The sequence below is a fragment of the Leptodactylus fuscus genome, chromosome 3, assembly GCF_031893055.1.
Source record: "Leptodactylus fuscus isolate aLepFus1 chromosome 3, aLepFus1.hap2, whole genome shotgun sequence".
NCBI lineage: Eukaryota > Metazoa > Chordata > Amphibia > Anura > Leptodactylidae > Leptodactylus > Leptodactylus fuscus.
In genome coordinates, this window is record NC_134267.1 from 71,858,934 (window position 1) to 71,880,665 (window position 21,732).

The window sequence follows — 21,732 nt, forward strand, 5'->3', positions numbered from 1 at the left end:
CTATGTAAATGGAAGTATTAAAAAAGAATATGGTTCCAAGATTTTTTTTGCAAAGTTTTGGGTGCCTGGAATAGCACTGACCCATAGAATACAAGTGACATGGCTTATTGGCTGCACAGACACGGCTTTTGGCTACTAAATCTAGTGGCCAGACAGTATTCAGGACCAGAAGACATAGCCACACTGTGTGTCCAGAAAGTAGACTTTATATCACGCTGCCAGTCTGCTTCGCCATTGGACGATTTGCTGCAGCAGAGTAATTCAGACTTTGCCCGGCTTCCGTAGACTCTGACCGGAATCCTGATTATCCCGATTATACAGGCAGATAGCGCGCAAGTTGTAGCCTGTCAGGAGATGCCATCCCGGCGGGTGCCCGTGTAATGCTCGCTCGTTCTCCCGTGTGATGCTCGCTCGTTCTCCCGTGTGATGCTCGCTCGTTCTCCCGTGTGATGCTCGCTCGTTCTACCGTGTGATGCTCGCTCGTTCTCCCGTGTGATGCTCGCTCGTTCTCCCGTGTGATGCTCGCTCGTTCTCCCTGCATTCTGTGGAAAGTCGGCAGTATAGAAGGAGACGCAGCAGACATTGGTGCGGTGATGGCGGGACAGGACATGGAGAAGTTCTTAGTAAGTTATTATTCACACCATAGTGTCCTGTGGCAGTAAGTTCTATACATTGTTGTGTGGCAGGGACTCGAGGCGTTGTAAATGCGCAGCTCCTCGGGCAGCAGAGCCTGCACCTGCTCACTCTGCTTGTTTTGTATGGACATTGATTTGTCAGTGGACTATGAGCTGTGCACTTGGCAGAGTCCAAGCCTTTCAGCACTGCAGTCTGTCCATGGGAATTTACTTAGCAGCTTTTCATCTGCTGATGTTATTCATGTTGTTTGTGTTCTTACAGCAGGCAGGTTGCTAAGTGCACAGATCTCTGGGGTTTATTATACATTGATGTGTATGACTGTCGCTTCTCCTCACTCAATATACAGGTCCTTGCATCCAAATCTAATTCGGGATCACAAAAACCAGAAATGGGTTCAAAAAAAGAGAAGTAATATCTGTCTGATGTTCTCTCTATTGTGAGCCTCATGTAAGTTTGACTTCAAAACCTGCATTAGAAACCAGAATGAAAAATTATGGAAGCACCCTAACTTTGCATACAAGCACCGCATGGTGACCACATTCCTGGAGTTATTGGGGTATTGCGGAGTTCTTCCATTTCCAGAAATAGCTGCTCCTTTACTTTATATATCCTGGATGACGCTGGCGGATGACGTCCTGTGTGTGTCCGGGGACTCCTGCGGCCCAGGCTTCTGCACAAATGACACATGACTAACTGGACTCAGCAGTGATGTGCAAATTGGGCAGAGGTCACCGCCATTTGGGCAGAGGTCACCGCCATTTGCTTGAGTGCTCACCTGACACAAATGGGATTTATTCAAGCGATGTCAAGTGGGATCTGTAAATACAAGAAAAAGAAGAGGCCTGGGAAAGGTGAACTTTTTTATGTGTGGCATCTAGCCTGCACCATTTCCAAGCAACATGCGCAGGTACTTTTGGTGCCTGATGTGCTGTTTAACCCCTTAAGGACCCAGCTCAAAAGTGTCTTAAGGACACAAAACTCTTTTGCAAAACTGACGTGTCACTTTAAATGGCTTTAACTTACAAAAGTAATTTTGAGATTTTTTCGTGACATCCTTACTTCATGTTAGTGGTAAACACTAATAAATATTTTTGGTGGGGCGTTATTTCAATTTTTTGTCTCAGCAGAAAATCTAAAGTCAGCCTTAAACCTTCCCATATTGCCAGTCTTTTTCTTACAAATAATCTTTGATGTTTGACGGATTGGACACTTTCTTTTCTGATCTTCATGAGGTATATAGTTGAATCAATTATTTACTTATTGAAAAGTTAAAAGCCTCTCGGATCAGTCAGCTATTGTGGTCAGATCATACCACAGTAAGTTTGATCGTTCAGGAACAATTCAATACTCTCTTTAGTTCGGTTTGCCGACATAATAACTAATGCCACCCTACTTTCTCCCCACATTCTACAATCTTATATAATTTGGCCAAAGATTCCTCAATCAATAACACTTCAGATATTGTCCTACCTAAGATAGTATGTGGGGTTCAAAACATCCTGGTTCTCAAGATGTGTGGGGTACACCCATCAACCAACAAGCATTGACCAGCATTGATTGGCCGAATGCCATACAGAGTACAGCATTCGGCCAATCAACGCTGATTCTGCCGGAGGAGGTGGAGTCTAAGATCGGTCTACAGCAGTCTCCATTCTGGTCCTATCTTAGACTCCGCCTCCTCACAGACGAGCCTCGGGCAGAACCAGCGTTGATTGGCCGAATGCTGTACTCTGTATGGCATTCGGCCAATCAACACTGGTCAATGCATTCCTATGGGAAAAAGTCAGCTCGCGCATATCGCAAGCTGACAGGGATCCCGACCAGATAGAGCCCCAAAGAGCTGGGTGAGTAACATTCCCCCCTAAATAAAGGTAATCCCTAGCTAACCCTGCCTTAACATCTGTCCCTGTCTCACAGTCACATAGTTCACAGTCTCAAATTAACCGAATGTTAAATCCACCATTCGTATAAATTGGAGGTCACCTGATTTAGCCAGGCAATTACTTATTCCTGTTTTTTTCTCGATGCCTCCGTTGTTGTAGTTCCTGTCCCACCTCCTCTGCGCAGTTATTGGTGCAAAAAAAGTGCCAGGGAAGGTGGGAGGGGATATGAAGTTTTAGTGCGTTTGCCTCGTGGTATTCGATTGGAATCGAATACCTCGAACGGCATGATATTCGATCGAACAGTGTTCGCTTATATCTAGTCAGGACCTTTTTCCCCCCTAGTGGTTGGGTCCAGAACTGAAGTAGTATATAGCCAGCTCACAGTAAAATGGCTAAATCCCCTACTCCAGAAGGACCAGGTCCTCACCAGTGATAGATAGATATATATATATCTATATATCTATAGATATTATAAAAATGAATTTTTGTCTATCTGTCTGTCTGTCCTCTATACGCAACCAAACGACTGGACCGATTTTCACCAAATTTGGCATACAGATACTTCAGGAGTCCGGGAAGGTTTAAGACGAGAATCCAACTCACTCGGACGTACCGGAGATACAGCTTTCCCATCACCCTGACCCCCCATTATCCAATACAAACCTGCAAGTATTTCACTCATATTCCAACTGCAAAACACACGGTCACTCCACATGTACGATCCAACACTGACATACAATCTGAGATACACACATCAGAGGATTAGATACACAGAACAACACACAGTATCAGATGTCAGAGGATAAGATACACGCATCTGCACACAGTTCCACACGCCAGAGGATTAAATGTGCGCGTCTGCACACAGTTCCACAAGCTGAAGGATTAGATACACAGGTCAGCGCACAGTATCACATGCCAGAGGATTAGATATGCATGTCTGCACATAGTTCCACAACGGCAAAGGATTAGATACGCACATCTGCACACAGTACCACACGCTGAAGGATTAGATACACAGGTGAGCACACAGTATCACGTGCCAGAGGATTAGATACGCGTGTCTGCACAAAGTACTACATGGCTAAAGATTAGATATGTGCGTTTGCACACAGTTCCACATGCCAGAGTATTAGATATGCGCGTCTGCACTAAGTACCACATGCTGGAGGATTAGATACGCAGGTCAGCATACAGTACCACAAGCCGGCGGATTAGATATGCACGTCTTAACACAATACCACACGCCAGAGGATTAGATACGCACGTCTGCACACAGTTCCACATGCCACAGTATTAGATACACGCCACTCTACACAATACCACACGCTGGAGGATTGGACACACACCAATGCGCTCATTTACACACGCCGCAGGATTAGATACATGCTAATGCACACAGTTACACATGCCACAGGATTAGATACGCACATCTACACACAATTCAACATGCCGGAGGATTAGATACACGAGCCCTCACAAAGTACTACACGCTGGAGGATTAGATACACACATCTACACACAGTTCCACATGGCACGGGATTAGATACGCGCGTCAGCACAAAGTACCACACGCTGAAGGATTAGATACACAGGTCAGCACACAGTATCACACACCAGAGGATTAGATACGCGCATCTTCACACAGTACCATATGCCAGAGGATTAGATACGCACATCTGCACACAGTACCAAATGCAGGAGGATTAGATACGCACGTCTTAACACAATACCACAACCCAGAGGATAAGATACGCAAGACTGCCCACAGTTCCACACACCGCAGGATTAGATACGCGCCACTGCACACAATACCACACGCCGGAGGATTGGATATGCGCCAATGCACACAGTTACACATGCCACAGGATTAGATACGCGAGTCTTCACAGAAGGCCACACGCCAGAGGATTAGATACGTGCGTCTTTACACAGTTCCACATGCTGGAGGATTAGATACGTATGTCTATACACAGTTCCACACGCCGGAGGATTTGATATGCACGTCTGCACACAATGCCACACAATGGAGGATTAGATACGCGCCATTGCACACAATACCACACGGCGGAGGGTTAGATACACACCACTGCACACAATACCACACAAGGAGGGTTATAAACACGTGTCTGCACAAAGTACTACACGCTGGAGGATTAGATACACAAGTCAGCCCACAGTACCACATGCCAGTGGATTAGATACGCACATCTGCACACAGTTCCACACGCCGAAGGATTAGATATGTGCGTCTATACACAGTTACAAATGCCGGAGGATTAGATACGCACGTCTGCACACAGTACTACACGCTGGAGGATTAGATACACAAGTCAGCACACAGTACCACATGCTGGAGGATTAAATACGCATGTCTGCACACAATACCACAAGCCGGAGGATTATATACGCGCGTATGCACACAGTACCAAGCGCCAGAGGATTAGATACACGCGTCTTCACACAAATCCACACGCCAGAGGATTAGATATGCGCCACTGCACACAATACCACACGCTGGAGGATTGGTTACGCACCACTGCACACAGTACCACACGCCATAGGATTAGATACACGCCACTGAACACAGTACCACACGCTAGAGGAATAGATGCGCACCACTCCACACAGTACCACATGCCAGTGCAATAGATACGTGCGTGTGCACACAGTACCACACGCCGGAGGATTAGAACATGGCTCTTAACAGTGTACCACATATTAGAGTTTTATTCCAGGTTTTCATAGCAACCCAGCCATTTTTCTTCACTACTATATGTCAGCCTTAAAGGGGTTGTCCCACGTCGCATACTTACCCGTCTTTGTTCCTCTAAAATCTTCTGTCTTCCGGCTTTGTCTCGTCATTGGTGGGCGGGGTCACATATGCAAAGCCAAGCGGCGAGATGCCGCCAGCCCTGCGTGCGCGCTCATACACCAGTCTAGCCTTCACAATGCGAATACAGACCCGACACCCTGCGGGTCTGTATTAGCATTGTGAAGGCTAGACTGGTGTATGAGCGCGCACGCAGGGCCGGCGGCATCTCGCCGCTTGGCTTTGCATATGTGACCCCGGAGCGGAACAGCATCACTTCTGCCGCTGCTGTCTTCATGCAGGGCAGAAGCATAGCGATGTGCCTGTGCCGGCGTCTAACAGTCCCCAGCATCCGCCTATTACAGCGGATGCCGGGGAGTTAGATGCCGGCACAGATGCTTGCAACATCGCTATGCTTCTGCCCTGCATGAAGCCAGCAGCGGCAGAAGCGATGATGTTATTCCGCTCCTCCGCCCCCCCGCCCCGGAATAGCAGCATCGCTTCTGCCGCTGCTTGCTCCATGCAGGGCAGAAGCATAGCGATGTTGCTGGCTTCACCTGTCCCCCAAAGGGTAAACTACCCCCCCCCTCCAGGCTCGCTCCCATGCAATTAGCCCCTCCTCCCTCCCCCCTGAGAGCAGCAGACACATCACTTGACTCAGGAGCAGCTAGGTCAGGGCTGTGGCCACAAAAAAATGAATAAAGTGAGATAGTGGCCAAACAAAGCAGTTTTGCTGAAGCAGTGTATTTAGGAAAAGTCTTACATTCACATTTACAAGCATTATAGATAGGATCCTTGTGACGGGACAACCCCTTTAAAGGCTGTGAATAACACTGTGCTTTACTCCAGGTCTCCATAACAACTGATCGCAGGTTTTTTACTGATATTCAAAATGAGATACACATGATCACATGACGCTTATGGATACACACAAACTATATACAAAATAAACCAGTGCAAAATTGGATAATTATTATGGGGCCACTACGCAAACAAAAACTAAATATACCCGTGCGAAGCCGGGTCTCACCAGTCCAAATTCCAGAGAAAAGTTCAAATTCTTATGACTCCCTTGCAAGATATCCACGGGGGAGGGGATAACTTGTCGCAGATAGCCCCTGTAAGTCAATCCCTCACTGCTAGCAGTTATTTCACCAATAGACATATATTTTCTGTGCACCCCTAGACAAGCATACTATATCTTTCTAGTGCGCCCCCATAGTCTTAATAAGCAGTCAACAGCTCAGAACACTCCAAACAAGTTTCACACAGCTCCCCATATGTCACGGCAAAAACTGCAGTGTATTCCAGAGTTTCTTTGTGTCCCTCATGCAAACCTAACACAGATATGAAAGATTCCTCCATTCTTCATGAGCCTCTTGTGCATCGCCAAACCCCCCCTTTCTGAATGTACCTTCAGTGCAAAGAGCACACACAAGCACCCCCCAGCTCAACAAGTGCCCCTCTACTATGCACCCCACATCTCTCCTCCATAAGTACACCATGCACACCACATGTCTCCCCCCACAGTACACACTACACCCCACATTATACAATGCACCCCACATCTCTCCACCTCCACACTAAAACACACACCCGACAACTCTTACCCCATAGTACACCATGCACCCAAGATCTCTCCACCACAGTACTCCATGCACCCTACATCTCTCACCCCCACTACACAATGCACCCCCGATCTTCCCCCCACAGTACACTTTGCACCCTATATCTCTCCCCCCACATTAAACAATGCACCCCACATCTCTCCACCTCCACACTACAACATGCACCCTACAACTATTACCCTATAGTATACCATGCACCTGAGATCTCGCACCCCCCTCCACAGTACACCATGCACCTACATCTCTCAGCCCCACTACACAATTCACCCCAGATCTATCCCTCAGATTTGTCCTCTCCTCCACACCATGCACCCTACATCTCACCCACACTACACAATAAACCCCACATCTTTTACATCCCCACAGTACACCAGGCATCTCACATCTCTGCATGTTCCTCCACTGCAAAGGGATACAACTTTTCTACATGTTCAAGGACCTCCTTGTGAGCACAGACACACATACCCAGTAACAAGACTAGAGAGTCATATGACTATGACGTCAGACAGGTCCTTGCAGGGTTTTTCTGTCCGCTTGAGAAGTCGGACATCTTCACTTGCGGACAGGAAAGGACGGGCACGGAGTGCAAAAGAACGCACCCGATGCCCATTGAAATAAATGACAGGTGTCACGGACACAGCTAGTGTCCGCTCCTAATGTCCGTGACAGATTTTGAGCGGACACTAGGAGCGGACACTACCTGTCGGAAACCGACGGTAGTGTGAACGCTCCCTTAAAGGAGTATTCCCATCTCACTCATTCAGCAGCTCACTTATCATTTCCTTTTTTTCTCTGGCAAGCTAGTGGGTGGGCTTAAGCAAGGAGAGACAAAACTCAGAACAGTTGCTTGCAATTACATACAGAGATAACCGGCAGTGAGCAAGTCCAGCCCTTCTCAGGTTATCAGCAAACTGCAATGAACTGACCTGATAGCTAACATAGCTCTCAGCTATCTGAGTGGAGCAAAGAGCAGGAGACAACTGGCTGTGCGAGAGGGAGCCCTCTGGAGAACTCTGCCACCTTCCCTTTCAGAGAGTAGGAAGTGACAATAGCCTTGATAACAATCTGTTAACAATGTGGAGGAATAATCTGGTAAGTAAACAAAGCAGCACTTATAAAGTAACGTAGGTAGGAAAAGTCTTCTAGCAGTTTAGACAGGATCTTAGTGATGGGAATACCTCTTTAACTTCCATACTTCAGAGTCTTTAGCGAAGCAATAGGAACTTTATAGATCCCCCCCCCATCCCCACTCTATCTACTTGGTCTTTCCCAGTCCTTCCATCCTCCCTGACCGCAAACTAATATGCAATGGGTCAAAACTGTTGTAAATCCTTTTTTTTGCTTTGTGAAATTTCACATCCTATTTCTAGATGGCACAATACATAGTGACTATTTGATTTATGTAACCACATGTAACATATAAGTGACAACTAATGTACACTGTGTTGTGATATTGACTTGTAAATTTTTCCTGTTTTAAGTTCACACTTCAATTAAACAAGTAGAAAAATCTGAGTAATGAACTGCTCCCTTTACCTGTGTCAGGGCGGGTTCACATCTGTGCCCTGGTCTCCGTTTTGCAGGTTTCCGTTTCCTGGCCGAAACTGGACAGGAGACAGAAACCTGCAGTCATTTTTCAAACCCATTCATTTGAGCGCCTGTGAGAGTTTTGTGCTCTTTGCGGCGAAACCTTTTTTATTTAACTGGACTCAAAGTCGGACATGCAGGACTTTGTGTCTGGTTAAAAAAAAACAAAAAACGGTTTCACTGCGGAGGGCACAAAACACTCACGGCCCGACACTGTCTGCCGGGTTTCCGTCTTCTGTTTACAGAAGACGGAAACCTGAAAACGGAAATTGGGCGCAGGTGTGAACCCAACCCTCAGAAAGCAAAAGTAGTTTGATGCTGGGCTCCCCCATCCATGTGACCCATAGCGGTCATGTAAACTACCTCCATGAAAGGTATGCTACTGCTTCTACCTTTCACTGCTCTACTTCTAGCGACTGGATATCTCTTCTTATACATGAAACAGATGAATATTAACACACAGCACCAGAATTTTTACTTTTTTAAAGGGGTTGTCCCGTCACAAGGATCCTATCTATACTGCTTGTAAATGTGAATGTAAGACTTTTCCTAAATACAATGCTTCAGCAAAACTGCTTTGTTTGGCCACTATCTCACTTTATTCATTTTTTTGTGGCCACAGCCCTGACCTAGCTGCTCCTGAGTCAAGTGATGTGTCAGCGTGCTCTGAGGGGGGAGGGAGGAGGGGCTAAGTGCACGGGAGCGAGCCTGGAGGGGGGGGGAGGGTAGTTTACCCTTTGGGTGACAGGTGAAGCCAGCAACATCGCTATGTGCCTGCCCTGCATGAAGCAAGCAGCGGCAGAAGCGATGCTGCTATTCCGGGGCGGAGGAGCGGAATAACAGCATCGCTTCTGCCGCTGCTGTCTTCATGCAGGGCAGGCACATAGCGATGTTGCAGGCATCTGTGCCAGCATCTAACTCCCCGGCATCCGCTGTAATAGGCGGATGCTGGGGACTGTTAGACGCCGGCACAGGCACATCGCTATGCTTCTGCCCTGCATGAAGACAGCAGCGGCAGAAGCGATGCTGTTCCGCTCCGGGGTCACATATGCAAAGCCAAGCGGCGAGATGCCGCCGGCCCTGCGTGCAAGATCATACACCAGTCTAACCTTCACAATGCTAATACAGACCCGCAGGGTGTCGGGTCTGTATTTGCATTGTGAAGGGTAGACTGGTGTATGAGCGCGCACGCAGGGCCGGCGGCATCTCGCCGCTTGGCTTTGCATATGTGACCCCGCCCACCAATGACGAGACAAAGCCGGAAGACAGAAGATTTTAGAGGAACGAAGACGGGTAAGTATGCGACGTGGGAGTACCCCTTTAAGTGTTTAAGTCTAGGAAAATCATTCCATACAATGCCTATTGCCTGTAGCCTCACTGACCATTGGCAGATGCAATGGTAACAGTCTTCTCCATCAGTAAACGCTTTATTCTTTGTTGCCTGATGCAGAGCTATAGTCGACAGGAAAATGATGGAGGCGGAGCTTGACTGACAAGATATAAGTAGGATCTCTGTCTGCTTTCCTGTTCCATCACTTTTTCACAAATTTATTATTGTTTTGTTTTGGTTATTTATTAATCCAATATTCCGTCTTCATTTCAGGAGCAGGAAATAACAGACAAAACAAGAGAGGTGTTTGAAGATATACTGGAAGAGCGACGCAAGGCGAGTGATATTCGATATGCAATGAAGAATTTTACACCAGTTATGTACAAAAATCTGACACCATGCAAACCAAGTGCTCTTAAAACAATTGTTCTCGATTCGGACAATCTGCAGCACATCATGAAACAGGTGGGTACCTTGAATCTGATGTTAAATCTTTTCCACTTAAAGATCACTGCCAATCTGTGTTCTCTTCTAGAGGTGAAGCTTTTAGTAAGAGAGTCAGCAGAGTGAAGTCTGTGCATAGTGCCAATAGTTATAGTGAACAGAAAAGCCTTGATGGTCAGAAATGAGCCAGACAAAGGTATCGGGAAGGATGAAATGGTAATCAGGTAACAACTGGGGGTTAATACATGGGTCAGGTAAGCAGAGAATACACCTCAGATGGGGACAGCATCAAAAGCTGTATTCACTCTGTGGGCTGCAGAGGGAAAGGAGAAGGAACGTACATGGCAGCATGGAGGGGGCAGAACATGGCAGAAAGAGTAAGTAACCTTGTGACTGCCAGGAAGAGTAGAGAGCTGGCAACCACAAGCTTTATACCTGTAGGCTAAAGCACTAAAAGCGTATTGCGTTTTCTCTACTTTTTTCCCTTCCTCACACTTTAGAAGTTTAACACTTCCTTGGTGTGAAACCTCATTTGCCCCCTGTTCCCTGGCCAAGTTAATTACTCATATAAACTGATATTTTACCTCACATGTCCTCTACAAGGTAAGTAATAAGTAAAATGGCTTTGCCCATCCTGTTACTCATCTGTGTTTTTACATGGTACTGTTATTACCTAATTGTTCTGTGGAAATCCATGTGTTTGACATCGCACATATGTTTTACATTTTTGTGGTAGTAATTTTCATAGTAAGGATGAGTCTCCAGCGCGGTAAGGATAGATTCACACAAAAGAGGTGCAAAACGGCTGTGAAAAACATGCATCTTCACATCTGTCTTGCACCTGCAGGGCTCCCGTTTTCACAGATATCCCCCCCCCGTACATTTGAGTGTATGAAGGTGTCTGTGAAAAGAGACAAAAATAGGACATGACCGTTATTTTGACTAATAATGGCAATGGACCGTCAAGATAACGGTCATGTGAATAGCCCCCGTTCACTGACAGTTTGGCCTAAGACTTTTCCACTTTATTATCTGAATAATAGTAAGTAAAAAACCTTAAGCAGGATTTGCTCAGGTTCTTTTTGACTTCAAAAACAAGAACAACCAGTTGAATAATGAGTAGTGGCTGTCCAATATACTTTCTCCCCTTTAATGATCCACAGCCTGGTTTTGACTGCAACAACACCTTGAAACCACACAGGTATTTTTGCTTTTTTGATTAGTGCTAGGCTCTGTTCACACTACTGGGGTTGAGTGCTGCCTGTGATCCGTGAAAAAGTAGAGCGGGATTCGCTAGCAACTGTAAAAAAAGACTACATTTACGCCACATGACGACCTGGCCTAAATCCCCTTTCAGCTAATTTGCATAAGAATAAATTGCTGATTTTCATAAAAATGGGTCTGTAATGCAGAATAAGAAGGCATCTTTGGAAAATATAGAAACTGTCCTACAAGACACTGTCATTAGCTTGATACTGGTTTTTAGTTTGACTAAGTAGTTCAGTATAGTTCACTGTGCACTTCAAAAACATTAACATTACTTCACATTATTTCTGTTTTTATGTCTTGAATGATAATAGATCAGTGTGGAGTCTGGTAAACCATTAAATGTCATCCAAAAACAAGCTGCTCAGATTCTTGATGAAATGGGCCATAATTTAAAACTGGGCGCTATCAGACTGTTTGCGCTCAGCTTGAGTAAAATCTTCAAAAGGCTTTACCAGAAAGTGTTTGTCAACCTGGAAGGCATACAGAGGGTAAGTGATGCCCCAAATTAAGATCTCTCATGAAAACATTAAGTTCCTTGCAATCCAACTTTTTATTAATGACCTATCTTCAGGAATCATGGGGATCCAACACCTAGAAACCCTGCTGATCAGCTTTTTTGAAGAGTCTGCGTCTGTCGTACAATTGTTGTGACGTATTCACTGTTTACATTGTACGCCCTCTGTTACATGGTGGCTGTGCAGTGTTGTTTATGAGTGTTGCGACCGCTTCAAACTGTTGATCAGCAAAGATCTTTGAGTAGATCATCTCCTTAGATAATAGTGACTTGAAATTGTTCAGAAAGTTTTACTTTTTCATTGTAGGTATTGAATTTCTTATGTAGTTGTAGTTGCATAACTTGTGTCCCTTTGGCATATATTACCCCCGATTTTGCTCTTTGATGTCTGAAGATTTGAATACTAAAGCTGAGGCTCCACATTACAGAAACATAGCTTTTTTGTTGCAGATTTTGCTACATTTTTTTTTTTTAACCCTGCTGTTCTGTTCGGGTCAATATGACCCGAAATGATTTTTGAGACCCTGCAGATTTTTTTTAATGAGGATTTGAAACTAGTGGTTCCTTGACTTTTCCTCATTTGTGGAGCTCTTTTTTTTTTTTTTTTTTTTGTTTTTGTTTGTTTTTTTTTGTTTACTTTTTGCTACACGCTGATTGTTACACTTGTACTGTTCGGGTCAATATGACCCGATAGCATTTTATACTGTTCTACAGGTCTCTGATTATTTCTGACTGCAAAAGTTATGTTTTTTTATGTGTACTTCATCTCCAAATGGTGGTGGTTTCACTGTTCTTATCAGTAAGCAAGTAATTATCTAGTCTGTTTGTGAGAGAGGAGACTGGTTGTCTATCATTCAAAGGGTAAAAGTTTGTGGAATTGCGAAACTGGTCGCCACATATTTAGAGCTACAATGTGTCTTGAAACGTTTCATCACATTTCGAGAGTACTGCGGTTTGATTCTAAAACAGATAGCATGGAAAGAAGAGCTAAAGATAAACTAGCCCCTATTAGAAATGTTTGGAATAAATGGGTAGAGATTCTACCAAAATTGTATAACCGTGGTGAAAATGTAACTGTTGATGAGCAACTGGTGGCATTCCGAGGTAGGTGCCCATTCAGACAATGTATACCAAGTAAGCCAGCAAAATATGGCATCAAGATCTGGACACTTTGCGACAGCAAACGTTCATATGCTCTAAATGTTCAAGTGTATACAGGAAAAGCCCCTGATGAAAGACCTGAAAAAAATCTGGGTATGCGTGTTGTTCTAGATTTGACTCATGGACTAAAAGGACAAAATGTCACATGTGACAACTTTTTTACATCCTATCAACTAGGTACAAACAGGTAATTCTCATGAGCACAATGCACCATGACAATGCCGTAAGTGATAGAGAAGACAGAAAGCCTGACATTATTTTGGATTATAATGCCACAAAGGGAGCAGTTGATACTTTAGACCAAGTAATATCAACATATACATGCAAACGCAAAACCAATCGGTGGCCAATGATTTTATTTTATAACATACTGGACGTTTCTGCATACAATGCATTTGTCTTATGGAGAGAAATCGACCCCGATTGGAACCGGAATAAGCTGAATACAAGATTATTTCTTGAGGAATTGGGATAATCCCTGGTGAGGCCATATATTGAGAGCAGAAAAGTGACCCCCAGAAGTGAGGGAGCAGCAGCCATTGTAAAAAGTGTCCAGCATGCTCAAGAAAGAGACTCCACATCCACGGCCTCCACCAGCACAGCTACCAGCAAAAAAGGAAGAGATGTAGCTTCTGTCCATCTTCCTGTGACAATAAGACTAATCTGACATGTGCTGGATGTTCAAAATATCTGTGTAAAGGACATGTGTCTTATAGTGTTCAGTGTAAAAACGCATGAACATGTTCAGTTTTTTCTTTTTTCTTTCTAAAATGGTTTAAGTTTTTATGATTTTTCATTTGTTGATTTATAAAATTTGTTTTCAAAAAGTTAAATTTCATGTTTTAGTAATAGTAATGTAAAGCTTCTTTATTATTTGTGTGCAGAATGTCAACAATCGAAGATAATTGCAACAAGCCTGTGTAACCTTTTTAGGAAAAAAAATAAATAATTAAGTTTGAATTTAAATTTTTCTTTTGTTTATGATCAAAGATGTTCACATACAGTATTTCAATGAAAAAAGTATTCAAATAAAACAATTAGAGTAGCTAAAAATCAAGAATTAATAGGTCGGGTCATATTGACCCGGGAACAGTACAAGTGTATAGCAAATGCGAACAGAACAGCAGGGTTAACCAAAGCCAAGAATGGCTACTAAAGGAAAGGGAAATACAGTCCTATGAAAAAGTTTGGGCACCCCTATTAATCTTAATCATTTTTAGTTCTAAATATTTTGGTGTTTGCAGCAGCGATTTCAGTTTGATATATCTAATAACTGATGGACACAGTAATATTTCAGAATAGAAATGAGGTTTATTGTACTAACAGAAAATGCGCAATATGCATTAAACCAAAATTTGACCAGTGCAAAAGTATGGGCACCTCAACAGAAAAGTGACATTAATATTTAGTAGATCCTCCTTTTGCAAAGATAACAGCCTCTAGTCGCTTCCTGTAGCTTTTAACCAGTTCCTGGATCCTGTATGAAGGTATTTTGGACCATTCCTCTTTACAAAACAATTCAAGTTCCGTTAAGTTTGATGGTCACCGAGCATGGACAGCCTGTTCTCAAATGATCTGAAAACAAAGATTGCTCAACATAGTTGTTCAGGGGAAGGATACAAAAAGTTGTCTCAGAGATTTAACCTGTCAGTTTCCACTGTGAGGAACATAGTAAGGAAATGGAAGACCACAGGGACAGTTCTTGTTAAGCCCAGAAGTGGCAGGCCAAGAAAAATATCAGAAAGGCAGAGGAGAAGAATGGTGAGAACAGTCAAGGACAATCCACAGACCTCCTCCAAAGAGCTGCAGCATCATCTTGCTGCAGATGGTGTCACTGTGCATCGGTCAACAATACAGCGCACTTTGCACAAGGAGAAGCTGTATGGGAGAGTGATGAGAAAGAAGCCGTTTCTGCAAGCACGCCACAAACAGAGTCGCCTGAGGTGTGAAAAAGCACATTTGGACAAGCCAGCTTCATTTTGGAAGAAGTCCTGTGGACTGATGAAACAAAGATTGATTTGTTTGGTCATACAAAAAGGCGTTATGCATGGCGTCCAAAAAAAACAGCATTCCAAGAAAAACCCTTGCTACCCACTGTAAAATTTGGTGGAGGTTCCATCATGCTTTGGGGCTGTGTGGCCAATGCCGGCACTGGGAATCTTGTTAAAGTTGAGGGTCGCATGGATTCCACTGAGTATCAGCAGATTCTTGAGAATATTGTTCAAGAATCAGTGATGAAGTTGAAGTTACGCCAAAACACTGCTCCAAATCGACTCAGGCATTCATGCAGAGGAACAATTACAATGTTCTGGAATGGCCATCCCAGTCCCCAGACCTGAATATCATTGAACATCTGTGGGATGATTTGAAGTGGGCTGTCCATGCTCGGCGACCATCAAACTTAACTGAACTTGAATTGTTTTGTAAAGAGGAATGGTCCAAAATACCTTCATCCAGGATCCAGGAACTGATTAAAAGCTACAGGAAGCGACTAGAGGCAAAAGGAGGAGCTGCTAAATATTAATGTCACTTTTCTCTTGAGGTGCCCATACTTTTACACCGGTCAAATTTTGGTTTAATACATATCGCACATTTTCTGTTAGTACAATAAACCTCATTTCAATCCTGAAATATTACTGTGTCCATCAGTTATTAGATATATCAAACTGAAATGGCTGTTGCAAACACCAAAATATTTAGAACTAAAAATGATTAAGATTAATAGGGGTGCCCAAACTTTTTCATAGCACTGTTCTTCTACTTCTACTTTCTGCTCAACCTACTCCTGGCTTTGGCTCAAAAAAAATGCAACAAAATTTTGGAGGCAGTTTTGTGTAGAGCAGATAAGGCCAGAGTGTCGTAGGTCTTGGGAGGAAATTATGTGTGGCTAAGGCAGAGGAGGATTAAGTTAGGGATGTATTGACGGAGAAAGGTTGTGGATGTCCTTGTATGTCAGCTGTAACATTTTAAACTTCGTTCTCTGTGTAATGGGTATTCAGCAGAGTTTAGGTTGGGTTGGAGAGGGAGCGATAGCATTTGCTGGGAGGCTGTGGGGAAGGGGGGTGTTTTGCGCGGACATTAGCATCGGATACTAGCTGTCGGACACCGATGCTAGTGTGAACGCCCCCTAACGTTACGGTCACAATCCTGAACTTTGTCAGCACTTTGAGTATAGCAGAATTTCGCTTTTTCTGACTGCTCTGCCTCTGTATATGAGAACCTTCTCCAAATTCTCCACATCTTTGCATTGCTACATACAGTCTGACGAAGGTCAGGATTGTGACCAAAACATTACTGTTCTGTTTAAGTACTCTACTGTTGGTGAATAAACCACATTTGCATGACATCATCCTATTGTCTGCAACGTTACATACTGATTTAATAAGGGTTGGGACCCTAATTCATACAAACATACTAGGAGTGCCTTCTATTCCTCTATAGAATGTAGAATGAAAGGTTACCCCAAGGCAACGGGACTTGTGGGACTGGGGTAAGTGTGGCACCAAGTGTGAGAGGTGGTCGGGTGGAGGAAGATGATAAACTCTGTTTTCTCATATTTTGTTTGAGAAAGCGGGAGGAGAGGAAGGAGACTAAGGCTGCCAGGCACAATGGAACAAACATATTGTCAGTGTCCAGGTAGAGGACATGTAGAGATTTCTCTGATGTGTATGTAGTAGATGGCATTAAGGACTTTGGTGGTGTTGTACTATATGTCATGAGTCTAGATGAATCTCACGTGATCAGACTATAAAAGACTAAGAAGTGCTAGGATTATGGCAAATACCCTTAGCCTTCTTGTGTATGTTCCTGATATGTGCGTGGGACAAAACCAGGCGGAAGGTTGCGCTTCCTGCTACTGAGTTAAAGGAGTTTTCTGGGCAGAACATCTTTTCTTTATATATATAAAAAAAAAGAAAAAGGTCTGTTAGCGCTAGTTATGGGTTAATAAGTACAACCATATACCTTTAGCAGTGATTAGAGTGATTTCTGGGTGTCTCTGGTTGTTGCTGACATCATCTTCTAGATTTGTTTGCATGGTGTTGGCTTCCTGCTGTGCAGCTTCCTCTGTAGCTTCTACACTAGTTCTCTTTCACTTCATTACACTCCCCCTCCCTGTCTCCCTACCTTGGCTATCCCGCCCATTACTAGCCCCTCCCATGTCTCCCCCCCTCCCCCCGTATCCTACTACCTTTTAGTTTTTCTTTACTCAATACTCAACTCTCTCATTGCTGGACAACCCCTTTAGAAGCACTTTTTCTTCCAAAATCATGACATTGTAGGGTGTAATGTACTACAGTAATTAATTTTATTTTGTTTTTATCTTGTTTTTATCTTTAATTTGCAGTTGGCAAAAGTTATTCAAGAGTATCCAGTTGTGCTGATGCCAAATCATCAAAGCTATGTTGACTTCTTGGTAATATCATACATTATGTTCACATATAACTTGGCCATTCCAGTCATTGCTGCAGGTGAAGGTAACTACATCAGTATATTTTATCATTTTTCAGCAACATTATCAGTTGAAGTATACATTCATACATTATATGTTTTGTCACTTTTCTTGTTGCCTATTTTTGCAAAGCCCCTATGTGAGTCAAGCCCCATATTCTAATTTGCATGCTTTAAATAGATTATTGAAAAAAATAAAATAGATTATTGAAACATTTTTCTAAGAATTTTGAATAAAAGTGTGAACGATCTGTATGTTAAATGAAGTGCGGCTGACCATATACATTATTATAGGTAATTGAGGAGGTACTGAGATAATATATCTACTTAATGAGAGCTGCATTTGGGTTGGCTTTTAAAAATAGGAAAACCTAGCAATAAAGGGGTTACCTGGTTTCTAGGATTGATGGCTTATCCTTAGGCCATCTAGGGATTCTACCATTTTTTTTTTCTAGTTGACACGTCGGAATAGCCTTAAGAAAGGCTATTCTTCTCCTACCTTCAGATGTCTTCTTCGCTGTTCGGTTAAAATTCCGTTTTTTGTCGGTATGCAAATGAGTTCTCTCGTAGCACTGGGGGCGTCCCCAGTGCTGCCAGAGAACTCTCTCCAGAGCCACCTCCATCTTCTTCTGGAACGTCCTCTTCATGGGGTCTTCTTTCGGTGCTGGGGCCACACTTGTACGCCTACGCAGTTGGCTCTGCCATCGGGCCGCAGGCAGAGCGTAATGCACATGCCGGTGGCCATGTTTTTGTCCCCGCTTATGTGAGCATGCGCAGTACGCTCTGTACTCCGTTGAACTACAAGAGCGTACTGCGCATGCTGGCGTAAGCGGACACAAAACAATGGCCGCCGGCATCTGCAGTCGGCTTTGCCTGAGGCCCGATGGCAGAGCCGACTGCGCAGGCGTGTGACCCCATCCAGAAGAAGAAGTGAAGAAGATGGGGGAGTCACTGGAAAGAGTTCTCTCGCAGCATTGGGGACGCCCCCAGTGCGATTTGAGCGCTGGGGCCTGCCCCCAGTGCTGTGAGAGAACTCATTTGCATACCGACAAAAACGAAGATTACAGACGAACGTCGGCGCAGAGAAGACAACGAAAGGTAAGAGAAGAATAGCCTTCCTTAAGGCTATTCCGACATGGTAGTCAGAAAAAAAAGTGTTTGAATGATAGGATTCCTTTAAAGAAATGTGCCATTTCAGTGCCCAGCATGTGGTTCCCACTTTTATCCCTATGCAAATTAACAGAAAAGGGCTTTAGGGGTGCTGCTTCCATCAGTGGGCTTCACTGTCTTCTGCTACTAACTGCAGCTCAACTCTGCCCCCATGCTACATGCACTCCTAAAACTATTAAGTGGGTTATCCTGGTTACAAAGAAGTTGTATATGTGGGTGAAAAGTGAATATGTAAGCTGTGCAGAGTGTATTAGGAACACCAAATTCCCTAGTATTTCCCAGTAGCTCCTATGATTGTAAGCTCTATATCTGGGGTGTACAACTGATATACGCTAGCACAGCTTATTCATTTTCTTCCTACAGCAATCAGTTTTGCCTTAAAGTTTCGTTGTTACATTGTACAAGCTATAATTTTTTTTTATTTTTCATGTAATGTAACCGTATAACGACTTGTTTTTTTGCAGGATGAGAAGCATTTTCTAAAGACACTATTTTGGGTTGTCTTATTAACAAAGTTTTATTAACTCTTTCTGTATGGTTTAAAAAAAAAATCAATTCTGGCATTGTTAACAGTTTAAATTTTTTTTCGCTCTACAACAACAAAAATGTTACCTTTCCTTTATTGGTCAGTACCATTACGGCAATACCAAATTTATAATTTATATAGTGGGTTTTTTTTTGTTTTCTTTTGTTGCATTACTAATTTTGCAGAATAAAAGTTCTTTTGAGGAAAAAAAAAAATCTATTTTTCTGTCTTTATCTTCTGAGAGGCATAGCATTTTTATTTTTCTATTATAAGAGCTGATTGAAGGCTTATTTTTGCGGGAAAAGTTGTACTTTTTATTTTGTACCATATTGGGCTATATATGACTTTTTCATCACTTTTATTCCATATTATTTGAGGCGAGATTAAAAAAATTGTTATTTTACACGTATTTATTTCCCCTTGACGTTTACCTTGCGGTAAACTAATGGCTTACTTTTATTGTACAGTTTGTTACGATTTCAAATATGTAGTGTTTTCTGTATTGTGTGTTTTTTATACTGTATATGGGGAAAAAAGATGCATTTTATCGAGGGATTTATTTTTTTATACTTGCAATTTTTATTTTTATTTTTTTTACATATTTTATTCGTCCCAATAGGGCATATGAACCAGCAATCTTTTGTACTAGTACGTTATTTTGCGTTAAAGAAGTTTTCCTATTTCCCCTCTCTCTCAGCAATTTGCCTCCTGTCTCCTCTTCTCATTTCCTGTATTTTTCTGCAAGCTCTTGGGCGGTCTTTGACTGTTTGATGGACAGAGCACTATGAAGTATCTAAGTAGATATAGACTTTACCTTTACCATGAGAGATTATTTATTATAACTTGAAATCTACAGTACTATAAATTCAGATAAATTAATATGCAGAGTAAATTTATATTACATTACACAGGGTTGGAGAGAACTGACTGTGTTATCTCTCTGTCATAGAGAGATAATAGACACACTCTGAGCCTTTATCGGCAAACTGCAATTAGCTGAACTGATTGCATTGCCCGCAGAGCTGTACTTATTAGGAAGAGAACTCATCCTTGTGTCACTTCTCTGTGACCCCCTTTCCTCTGTGCCACTATGCTTTTCGTCATACTCTGATACCTCTAACTTTTTTTAATACGTCTGTGTACGGAGCTGCATAAGACGCTTTTTTTGGGGGGGAGGGCAGATGTTCTTTTTATTTATACCATTTTGGGGCGTGTCGGATGAATTGATAGCTTTTTATTCAAATTTTTTATGAGAGGCAAAGCTGTGAATAAATGCAGGTGTTTTTTTCTGATTTCAGATTATTTTTAGATAATTTAGGCCCCTTTCTCATCATGTTTTTCAAGTCAGCTTAGCGGATCTGTTCTTTTAATCAAAAAACTGACAGAAATTGATGTCAATTCATGCATCAAAAAAACTGCCCCACATATGCGTGAATAGAAATAAAATAAAAACATATATGTAAATCATACCTTTGCATGCACAGGGGGGGGTCGTGCACGATCCGATGTCTTCTTCGGTCCCGCCTTCCTCTTCTTCTTCCAGCGTCGTCCTCCTGTCCTGGCTCTTCTCCGCCTTCATCTTCTGTTCTGCCGGCGGGCTGCATTCAAATCCCGCGCGTGCGCAGTAGCGCTCCCTCCGGAGCGCTACTGCGCACGGGGTGGCGCCATTTTTGTTGTATTCTAAGTATCCCTTAGAACTACGCGAGTATGCACAGTACGCTCGTGAACGTCTTCACTCCGGAAGAACAGAAGATGAAGGCGGAGAAAAGCCAGGACAGGAGGACGTCGCTGGAAGAAGGAAGAACAGGAAGGCGGGACCGAAGATGACGTCGGATCGTGCACGACCGCCCCCTGTGCATGCAAAGGTATGATTTACATATGTGTTTTTATAGTTTTATTTTAAAACGGGACGGAGGTTTAAAATAAGATTAGCGGTGCCTAAATAGTGGGGAGAATTTATGGTTGTTAATACATGTTTGGCGCAAGGCTCTTTCTTGCGTCAGTTTGATCCACAACCCCATTCTTTGCCACACTCTCTAAATTGTGCAAATGTGCGCAAGTGTCACGGGGATGCTTTAATCTGACATTCATTATAACGCATACCAGTTTTCATGCACCCTACGTCCGTTGCGATTTTTTATTTTTTTTTAAAGATTGGTGTATAGAATGCCAGTCTAAGTAAATCTACCCCTAAGTCACAGAAAAAAACATGAGCACAATTTACGTTTTAAAAAGCAAGAATGTAGTAAATATAGTTTGCAAATCTTGTATTCTTTTCTTTGGCTGTTACATTATAGTGTACTCTATGTAGAGGATAGTCTTG

General features: G+C 43.1%; 1 protein-coding gene across 1 annotated transcript in view; it reads left to right on the forward strand.

The window, feature by feature from the left end:
* Window positions 1-514: 514 nt before the first annotated feature.
* The window catches only part of LOC142197476 (dihydroxyacetone phosphate acyltransferase-like), a 77,776-nt gene continuing 56,558 nt past the window's right edge, over window positions 515-21,732 (forward strand). Inside the window, exons 1-4 of the mRNA XM_075267774.1 lie at window positions 515-623; window positions 10,150-10,341; window positions 11,901-12,077; window positions 17,610-17,739. Of these exons, the coding sequence (XP_075123875.1) occupies window positions 519-623; window positions 10,150-10,341; window positions 11,901-12,077; window positions 17,610-17,739 (604 nt within the window). The 5' untranslated portion in view covers window positions 515-518. The remainder of the gene's footprint in view (window positions 624-10,149; window positions 10,342-11,900; window positions 12,078-17,609; window positions 17,740-21,732) is intronic.